This window comes from Gastrolobium bilobum, unplaced genomic scaffold (assembly GCF_033153095.1).
Source record: "Gastrolobium bilobum isolate Gb01-03AN ecotype WA unplaced genomic scaffold, APGP_CSIRO_Gbil_v1 utg8591, whole genome shotgun sequence".
Classification (NCBI taxonomy): domain Eukaryota; kingdom Viridiplantae; phylum Streptophyta; class Magnoliopsida; order Fabales; family Fabaceae; genus Gastrolobium; species Gastrolobium bilobum.
Genome location: NW_026897887.1, coordinates 118,026 through 129,149, shown reverse-complemented (window position 1 = coordinate 129,149; position 11,124 = coordinate 118,026). Strand labels below are relative to the sequence as shown.

General features: G+C 34.7%; 1 protein-coding gene across 1 annotated transcript; it reads left to right on the top strand.

The window, feature by feature from the left end:
• The first annotated feature begins 2,007 nt into the window (after nt 1-2,007).
• On the top strand, nt 2,008-9,194 carry LOC133311195 (lipid phosphate phosphatase 2-like). Its single transcript, XM_061512203.1, has 8 exons — nt 2,008-2,097; nt 5,115-5,337; nt 5,460-5,547; nt 5,640-5,749; nt 5,871-5,964; nt 6,712-6,900; nt 6,998-7,057; nt 8,699-9,194. The coding sequence occupies exons 2-8, from the start codon at nt 5,122-5,124 to the stop codon at nt 8,863-8,865; spliced, it is 924 nt and encodes a 307-aa protein (XP_061368187.1). The 5' UTR covers nt 2,008-2,097; nt 5,115-5,121; the 3' UTR covers nt 8,866-9,194.
• The last annotated feature ends 1,930 nt before the right edge of the window (nt 9,195-11,124 follow it).

Sequence of the window (11,124 nt, the reverse complement as noted above, 5' to 3'; positions counted from 1 at the left end):
ACTGCTAGTTGAATGTACATGAATAATTTTATTATATCTCTTGACATATTTCCTTATGCAGAAATCCTTTGGATTTTGAGATGTGGATAATACATAGGCGTTTTATTTTTTTAATAACCTTAAATTCAACTTATTTTTTTATTTAAAAAATAAGGGCAACAAAGAATGAACTCTACAACACATAATCATATAACTCTCCAAAAAAAAAAAAAAACTTAAGCCGTTGAATAAAACACACAATTTTTTTTTGTTATATCTCTTATATATTAACTCTCATACTTTTTTTATCTCCCAATAATATGCCACTGAACAAACCAATTTTTCCTTCCCATTCTCTTTTAATCCACATACTTTTCTATACCACCACCTCTTTTTTTCCAACGATGGTTGGTAGATACAACCAAACAAGCAAATGAAGCAATGCATAAGAGTAACAGCATCAAGAAAAATCTTTGCATGAACAGGGATAATGAAGTGAAATGTTCATTTATTGCATAAGAAAACTTATTATTATTATTATTATTCATGGAATGATCACATGTATCAAGTCCACGTGGAGCAAGCTACCCAATAGAAGTAGTGGTCTTGGGCTTCAATTCAGTCTCCTATATGATACGAGCCCCAAAACTTAGGCATGAAGTCTTCATTATTATTTTTTGAAATCCAAGTCTTCATTATTCAACGAAGAATGAAAATATTACAAAGATCAGTGCATTTAATATTGAAACGCCAGGCCTTTTCTTAATTTCTACGTAATTAGAAAAATTATTAGACTACTTTCCAAAGAGAATACAACATTTCTGCGTAGTAGCTCTAGAAATTTCTCATCAGAAGTTGATTTATTAAAGACGACAAATTTTTATAATATTAAATGCGCAAGTGTCCTATATCTAATTATTTTACAATATTAAATTTACTTTTTATTAATGTTTAGCATTTTTTTGCAGGAGTGTATGTGTTACTCAAATTTTACATATGCAATGCTTATAATATTTCTGTTTTTGTTGCAAATTTTTTTTTTTTTTTAATACAAGTTTTTTTTTTTTAATCACACTCACATAAGCGGTGACGGAGCCATCCCATTCATTGAGTTATGGTCAATAAAAATTTAGATGAGACATAATACTTAATTTTATCCAAAAATTTAGCCACAATTACTTAATTATTTTAAAAACGTGATTAATTTTTAGATTTTAACCGAGGTGAAAGGCCTCACTTGCCCCTAAGTGGCTCCACCACTGTTAGGGATGTTCATCAACCGATCCAAACTGATTCAAACCGCGGTGGCTAACCGAAAACTGAATTAACTGAAAAATAAAAAATCAAAAAAATCGAAAAATTTAATTGGATTGGATCGGTTTTTGGATGGGTTGGTGAAAACTGATCCAATCCAAACCGATCCAATTATTCCCTAATCTTATCATTTACTTACTTGGGTCTTTTTCCAATCATAGTCCAAAAATTGATTGGTAGTAACAGTCACACTAATTGGTTGTTACAATATCCTACCTCATATAAGAGATATTTATTATAATAAATATATCGAAGAAATTATTATAATAATAAGAAATAACATATTAGATTAAAATGATTTTTTATTTAAAAATTCTGCCCTTCTGTCTCTTTGTATTAAGATCATCTGTTTTTTTTCGAACTTACGCGTAAACGACCCATATTGGTTAGCCTTTTTAATAAAAGTAAAAATAAAAATAAAAATAAAATAAAATAATAAATAGAACAACTGTAACTGTCTGGCGTGATTTAGTGATTTAGTTCTATCTGTTTTCCGCTTACCATCCTGTACCTGAATCCCTGATATCTCTCCCCCTATTCTCGGTAGTCCACGCTAGCTGACAAATCCTTTATCCTTCTTTACTTTTGAGTATTAATTAATAAATGAACAAACGAAAATTATTATTACTTTTTTTTAATTAAATAAAAGACCTTTTGTCCTTTTCCATTATTATGATGAGTCTTTCCCATTTCGTCATTTTCCGTGTAAACCTTCCTTCTTTTAAAATGTTGCATTTTCTCTGTTAAACCTTTTCTCTAAATTCCATTTCGTTTGCATTCTCAGTTACACCGAACCTCGTGCTGGTGAGTTCCTCCTTCTTTCTCTTGCTTAGTATGCATTTTTCTTTAACTTACATTCTTTCTTTTTTTTGTTTAAACCGTGTCTAGCGTTCGCATCTTGTCCCTTCCTTTAATATCCACTTGTTTATTCTGAAATCTCTGAGAGAGAACAATCATTGTTGGAGATTTGTGAGCTGACACTGTGATCAATTAATTATTTTATGGTTATCTGAGTTTAATTACAATCCGTTTGCTTTTGTTTGAGACAATTCTCACTATTTTTTTTTTTTTTTTTTGGTTAAGTTGCTTATTTGGTTCTTATAGGTTTGGGCTCACGCAATATACAATTTAGCCTTCGTAGTCCAAAACTAATTGAACTGGTTCTTATAATAGTTGGGAAGGATTATCTTACGAGAGAGTAAGTCCTACATTCATTACGCTCGAATTAGTCATGTTTTTGTTAGGGCTAAAATTGAGTATAAGAACTCAACCGGTGTAGTTCAGTTGGCAATACATACTGAGTAGGTGGGGAGAGAACCTGACTCGATTGCCACCAAATACATTCGGGGTGAAAATCTTTAAATGTAACTAAATCCCGACTCAGAATTAGTCCCGTAAATGGCTCTAAAAATTGAAGTTTGTGGGGATATTCGGAAGCCTACTTGTCTAAAAGAGATAACTAGGGTGGTATACCAAAAAAAAAAAAATTGAGTGTAAGACTTGTTGCTTCGGAAGTTGATCCAGCCTCGTTTTCAAAATGTTCAAAATTTTCTTTATAACTTTCAAACACTGGATCCCTACCATCAATGCCGTTTCAAACAGTCACATTCGTCATCACAGTATATATCATGTTTGTCATGTCATATTACTCTAAGGACATGTTTTATGAATTTTGAAATGTAGGAACCAAATTGTATTTAGTGTGACACTATAGGGACCAAATAAGTGATTTCACCCTTTTGTTTTCTGGGTTCAAGCTGCTTAGTTTTTGGGTTTCTCCCGGTCTCTGTTATCCTTTGTTACTTTCAGTTTAATACCATTTACCAGTGCTTCTTGCCGCAATACGTGAAATACTCAGTTCGAATTTTCTGTTTTTGTGCTTTCTATTAAATGACCTTTGTGAATTTTGTGGCTGAAGTGAACTGCATAGTCTTCAAATGATTGCGGAATGTACATATACAGAAATAGAATGCATAATGAGATCCTAGAGTATAATGTTAATAGCAATGCCAATTATACATTACTACATATTTTATATTTTTCATGAACGAGTACAAGGCACAGTATTACTTAAAACTAATATAATGGAAACTGGGGCAATATATTCAGATAGCCTTCATCTTCACTATGTCCAATAACACCACGAAAATGAACTTGTAAGTTGAAACCATGTGAAATTGTGGTTTCCTTGTCCTACAAGGCTACGCCCTTTAGCAGACAAGGAAAAGGGCTAAAAATGGGGGTCTCTGTGGAAAAGATTGCACCAATATTCTTCAGCCACCAAATTGCATAGTTACTTGGGGGGCGTTTGGTAGAGGATAAATTTTTTGTGCCTGTGAATTACGATTACGAGGAATATGCTTGAAAAGTGAATTTCCTAGAAAAGTTACCAAAAAGCTATTTGGTAGGCCAAAATATTCCTAGGAATATTGGCTCAAGTTTCTTGATTCTATATTTGGTTGATTGTCACTTATTGCTGAGAATATGAGTTGATTTTACAAAACTACTCTTTCCAATTTTATGATCCTTGTTGAAACTCTCTCTTCATCGTCTTCCTTTCTCTCTCCCTTCCCAACCCCTTAGCTCGGGACATAGGACATAACCCACTTCCACAATCTTAAAAAAACAAAACCCACAAGCAATAGTGTTTGTGAGAGGAAAGCCAACAAAGCCGTTGAAACCCATCAAATTTTTTCCGTTTCGCCATGTCAGGTATCACTAACGGTTCCCTCTAAATTTGGATCTGTAGTTGGGGCTTTGGATTCTTGTTTCTGCTTCGAATTCTTTTCGGCGGCGTGAGGCAGGGACGAAGAGACAAAGAGAGCAACGGATTTGGAACGAAGAGGCAGGGGTATTATTGTCCGAAAAAATTTGGGAAATTTTTCCACTGAGTGGGAATCCAAGAATACCACCCACCCGGTGGTATTCTTCAATGAGATTTTGCTTCACAAAAATAAATCCTGTGAATCTGATTTTTCCAGGAAAATTTTCACAATCCTTATACCAAATGTGGTTAAATAGGATTCCCAATGTTAGTTTCCCCGGAATCTAAAATTTACCCACGTACCAAATTTTTGTTGCTTTAGTTAGTGGTAAAGCTAGTCTTTGTGACTGAAAGATTACGGGTTTGAATCCGGGAAACAACCTCTTTGCAAATATGTAAGAGTAAGGCTATGTATAAGTATTACCCTTACCCCTACTCTTGTTCTATGTAGCACCGATACGACACGCGACACGACACGACACTCCGACACGTCAATCCTAAAAAATTATGGATTTCGACACGTTGGGACACGTTTTAATATTAAATAATATTTTTAATTTATATAGTGTATATTTCATTTAATATTTAATAATTTAACAAAAAAATGAAACTAAATTAATAATACCCATCAACACGTTATAAAGATGGAAGCTTTAATAAAAAAAATAAGAACTGGGATGAGAGAGAGATATAATATCAGATAGAGAGATCAAATCATATTAGAGAGAGATCAGAGAGAAGAAGATACAACAAGAGCGTGATTATCTACTTAAGGGGAAAAAAGACAGAAAGATAAAATTGATATGATCAGGTGGAAGCTTTATTAATATATTTTAACTTTTAAAAAAACTAAATTTTTTAAATTTTTTTTTTTACGAAAATGCCATTTGACCGTGTCGGACACGGTCAAATTCACGTGTCGGAATGGTCAACGTGTCGGAAAAAGTCAACCGCGTGTCCGACACCGTGTCGGAGCGTGTCGGACCCGACTCTTCCTGTTTTTACAAGTGTCCGTGCTTCCTTGCTCTTGTTAACCTTCCTGTTTTGTCATTCACAGCAAAAAGATGCCAGAAGTTCAGTTGGGCACACACACCATCAGATCACATGGAGCTAAAGTGGCAAGGATACATATGCATGACTGGTTGATTCTTTTACTTATTGTGATCATTGATGTCATCTTGAATGTGATAGAGCCATTTCACCGCTTTGTTGGAGAGGGGATGATGACCGATCTGAGTTATCCTTTGAAAGATAACACTATACCCTTTTGGGCTGTTCCGGTATGTTTTGCTTCTAAGAACTATGCATCCTTATTGAGATTATATTAATGACTTAATGTTGACCCTTGATTGACGTCTAATATATGAGCTGATTGAGCTCTTGAATTTCAATTTTTTGACAGATAGTAGCAATATTGTTGCCAATAGCTGTCATTCTTATTTACTATTTCATTCGAAAGGATGTTTATGACTTCCACCATGCTATCTTGGGTACATTTCTGACCTTTAGAAAGCTTTTCCTATCCTCATTTGCACATCACTTTTTTATAAACAAACCTATATATTGCTAAGTGCATATTCAGGGCTTCTATTTTCTGTACTCATTACTTCGGTGATAACGGATGCTATCAAAGATGGTGTTGGACGGCCACGCCCAGATTTCTTCTGGCGTTGTTTCCCTGATGGAAAAGGGGTGGGTTCTCAATTTTGTCAATTACCTAGATTGCCTAATTAATACCATTACCATGTGATATATATTGCTTTTACTTAGTTATCTGCTCAATAAACATGGCATTGATGCATGACATGTTCAGGTATTTGATCCTGTAACAAGTGATGTTAGATGTACTGGAGATAAGAGTGTTATTAAGGAAGGGCACAAAAGTTTTCCAAGTGGACATACCTCTTGTAAGTACACTGAACAATCTCAGGATATATGTATTGCTTAGTTTTTATTTTGATGTATTGTTTCATCCTCCATGATCTACATTTCCATTGGAATAATGGTCTTATTGCTTCTTGATATCTATATATTGGTAATGATATGCTTTAAATTCAGAAAACGTTTCAAGTTCTAGAAGAAACATGTATTCCAAGTTAAAGGAAGAATTGAATATTCACTGGTCAAATCGTTCACTCCATCATAATCTGATAGATCTTTTGATGAACTAAGTAACTAATTAAACAAGAATAAAGAGAGTTCCATTCTACATGTCAATACTGACAACAATGATATATATTAAGAGGGAAACCCATCAAATTTTGAAATTGTGATGTTTCAAATCCTATATTAAGGCTGAAGTTTTTCTGGATAAATATAAATATAATCACAAGGCCAGAAATTGTCATTGATGTTCAGGTTCAGAGGAAATTTTCTTTCTTTTTTTTTAAAAAAAAAAGAAAAGGTTATATACCTCCTTATTTAATCATACTACTTCTAGAATGTTGAAATAGTTGGTGCTTTTGTAAATACTTAGTCTCTCAAACTTGTGAATTTTCTTTGTCCACTGAATGGCCAAAAAATATATTGGGGCTAGCATTTGCATTTTTTTGTCACTGGGCATTTGGTCTAACTTGGGTTGGGAACGACCTATTTATATTGTTTGTTCTCATTTTGCAATATATTCTCAGAAAGATTCAATTGTTGATATGCAGGGTCCTTTGCTGGGCTTGGTTTTCTTGCGTGGTATCTATCTGGAAAACTCAAGGCATTTGACCGTAGGGGCCATGTTGCAAAGCTTTGTATTATTTTCTTACCACTTCTCGTGGCAGCTATGATTGCTGTCTCTCGTGTTGATGATTATTGGCATCATTGGCAAGATGTTTTTGCTGGAGGGCTTATAGGTCTGTCGAAGCCTGGAATATTCTTTGTTTGATTTATCAATATATCAGTGATTCAGTATGCCTTTCTGCTGACTTTTTTATCTGAGCTCTTATGCAGGTCTGACAGTTGCTTCCTTTTGTTACTTACAATTCTTTCCACCCCCATATGACGTAGATGGTATGCCCATGAATTGTTACTTTTATCTTTTTTGGTATCTGTTGATATTGTTGTGACAATCTGCATTTGTTCCTTAAAATTTGTTTGATATAGTTTTGTAATTTGTATATTGAGGTTATATCTTTGTTGATGTAATACTAATTCACCCGCTGCACGCACCTGCTAGATGACCAGTATGACTCTGGTATCCTTAACCCAAGTCAGCCAAGTTCTTTGCTCATACTTTCAATACTAACCTTGGTGCTGTCGTGCTGATGTCTGGGGTAACATAATGCCAATACTTTATGATTTTTTGTGAGAAAATATGAAATTGCGGGCTATATGACTTGTAGGCGGAATTGTTCCATTTGTTTCTTGAAGAACATTATGTTGCAGATGTTGGAGTTTGATACTTTAATTTGTAGTTGAGAAAAATAGCAGGGACGAGTGCAGGGTGTTGGAGCTGGGGGAGATACATGCATAAAAGATTTTGAAGACTTGAAAGAGCCTTCTTCCTAATCCCACTTGTGATAATTTTATATTCATCCTAGTAATTAGATTGCCTCAAGAAGACCTGATCATTAGGCTAGGTACCTGCCAAGCTTAAACAAGCCTAGTCTAGTATCGTAAATTGTTTGTTTTGAACATAATTTGTTTTAAAAAGTGATTAATTGTTTATTTTCTGTAATAAAAATAAAAATTTAATTTGATATTGTGATTTGAGTTAGGTTGGGATCAATTTTAGTAATAATAATAATTAAAAAAAGACTTTGGGCGAGGGTTTTCAACTTACAGCATAGCCTCTCTATCAGGTCTAATGGGGCTTTTTATAGGATTTTCGACTTTTATAACATGGTTCTCAACTTGTAATTACATTTACAGATTTTTCGCTCATTAAAGTCAATCTATTTAATTTCTTATAGTGATGAAACCATAAAGGATAGGAAAACAGCGAAAATTGGTCACTGTATATATTCTTTAAGTTAGATTATGTCATAGATCGGTATCTCTGTTTATGGATCAATCATTTATTTCACGAAGGATCAAGAAATGAGGGATTTTGTCTGTTTCAAAGGCTATCATGTGTAATGGGAGAATTTTGTTTGTCGCCTTGGCGGCTTTTTATGTTGCTTGATAATATTGCAAAATGTGTTGTTAATTTGGATAAAAAATATAGGTTTTATGTTTATCATGTAACATAACAAAACTTCACTTTCCTACACACACACATTAAAGAGGTCGAGTCTGCATGTTTTTCTTTCTCTTTCATCATTCCACTTTCTCTCTCCCTTTTGTGGTGTGTGTTGGAAACAAAACTCAAGTTATGTAACATAACATTAATAAAACCCAAAAAATATATGGGTATAAGTGCTCATGTCTTGTCATGTTGGTTAAACAATTCTATGAGCTCAACTGCAATGTTTTATCGACTTACCTGGGCTGGTATACGTGAGAGCTACACGTAACTTACTACTCCTATGCATTCCTTACCAAAAAAAAATACTCCTATGCTTCACTGTTTTCTTCTGACCACGTTAACTTGCTTGTGGGCTTTAAAATTAAAGTCAGTCTATTGTTGTTCCTTTTTCAGATTTTGAAAGAAAAAAGAAATAATTTACAACTTTCTTGTGTGTTTACATCTTTACTTCGATTTATTTGCAGGTTGGGGACCTCATGCATATTTCCAGATGTTGGCTGAATCTCGTAATGGTGCTGAACCCTCTTCTGCGAACAATGCGAGTCTTCATGCACAACTTGCTGATCTTCAGACTGTATCTGTGAATATCCCACCTCAACATGATGGTGATACTGCACGAGCTGATAGATGAGATTGATCACAAAATGAAAGGATACTCTGACTTTCCATTGAGAGTTCGTAAGGTCATTGGAAAGATCACCAGATGTTCGTGATCTGTAAAAATTATAGGGGGTTTGGGTATCTTTTTGCAGATTAACGACGCTCTAGCATCAATTGACTGTTAAAAATGCACAATGTCGATTACTTAGGTTGTGAGATGTTTATTGGATTAGGAATATCTTGTTGATTTGTCCTTTTCGGCCATCCTTGTTAGTTGACATTTTGTTGGTCATCTTAGTTTTTAGTTGTCAAATTACTGTTTTATGTACATATCATATTACTGAAGGAAATCTTAGATTTATGCGGAAGCGGTTTAGGACCTAGTACATTGGTATGCTTACCGAATCATCATTGTTTCACAATTACCTCTCGGTGCGCAGGTCTCGTGTAGAATCTTCCCTTGTAGGATTCCTCTTCACGAACAGCTCACCTCAGCGCCGCAGCACGAACAACCTCCTTGAAGCTGGACTGTGGCAGATCTTCCAAACTATCTCTCGAGGAGGAAGGGGAAGTGTGTGGGCACTGATTAGATTCAGAGCTTGCCTCTTTCTCACAAAAAAGACCTTGGAGGCTGATGACTTAAGAGGTACTATTTATATGGGTTCCAAGAAACCCTAGCTCATTGGGCTCTAGGTTCCTTGGGCTCTTCTCATACTAATAACCCATTTGGGCTTTAGTAAAAGAGCAAACCCAACAATCTCCCACTTGCTCTTTTGGATACAAACTTGAGTCGTAAAACCCAAGATCATGTAACCCATAAGTCATCATCTATCCGAAAAATACCCCATCCCTTGTCTCAAGCTAGCTTGGGGATCTACCATCTGTTATTAATCAAGGCTCCTGATAATCAACGAATGATTATCTAATTCGGTGCTACTCCACTAAAAGCCCGAACTTGAACTCCAAGATTAACAACACTTATAACATGAATATGCATCGCCCCTTTGTAGAATGTCTATAATTGATTGACAAGTTCTCTGTAACTCAATCAATTATTTATTCCCTTGACTATGATAGTTTCTTTAATGGATTACATGCACTGGCCAGTGTCTTTAATATCCAAGTACCGAAACATATCAAGGGGACATATCCTACAAATTCCATGTTGTTTATCTCATAAATACCGATAATCAAATAATCTCACTCCCAAAATACCGAGTTATTGGCCGTCAATAGATCGAACCTCACCCGTTGATAAATCAAAGAATGAAAACTATTTGATTACCTATTTATAATAAACTCAGGATTAAGAGCAATCACATAACTATAGTTAACTGGAAATTTGATTCCTTATGACAGAAAGAACAACCTTAATCAAATCTCTCCTTGATCCTTTCAATGTGAATGTTAATTCACACCAATATTTTACAATGATTCAGACAAAACCATTTCATAAAATATTGCAGCCTAAATAAAGTGCCCAACTTTATTTAACAGCTGTGAATCCATTCATCAATTGTGAGAACCTATGATCATGTCCTCCATGAACGTATCCATATGATCATATACTCCACAATTTGATCCGGACCTTTATGTTTGTAAATAGTGCGCAAAATAAATAAATAAAACCTTATTTATGAAATTCAGAAAATTATTTTATTGTTTCATGGTCTTACTCCAAGAGCACAATGAAACCAATAACTCTCACTTGCTTAATGCAAGTCTGGGATCCTCTTAAGACCCAAAGAAGTAACATGCCTCTCGAACACAAGTTCAGGCAAACTCTTAGTAACTGGGTCTGCAAGATCCACCTCTAATGCTATCTGAGTTTAGTGAAAAACTCATAGCTCGAGGTTGATTTTCTTGAGTCAATATCGACTTGAAATAACTGAATATTTGAAAACTCAGCTTTTCAAGACTCCCACTAGAATATATCAGCATATAATCTCTCGTTCTCCAAAGATACTTGAGTACATGCTTAACAATAATCTAGTATTCCTCTAGGTTCAAAATGGTACTATCTCACTACTCCCACTGCGTGACAGATGTCTGGTTTAACGCCCAACATGATATGCGTGAGTCTACCTTTGCTAAAGCATAAGATATCTTGCTCATGCATTCTTCCTTCTTAGAAGTCTTTGGTCACTCCTTAGGAAGATGAATTCCACATCTGAGAATTATAATTCTTCTCTTAGAATTCTCATGTTGAATTTTGGCAAGAGTTTTGTCAATGTAAGTAGCCTGAGGTGATGCCAACAACTTATTCTTCCGGCCTCATAAGAGTTTTATA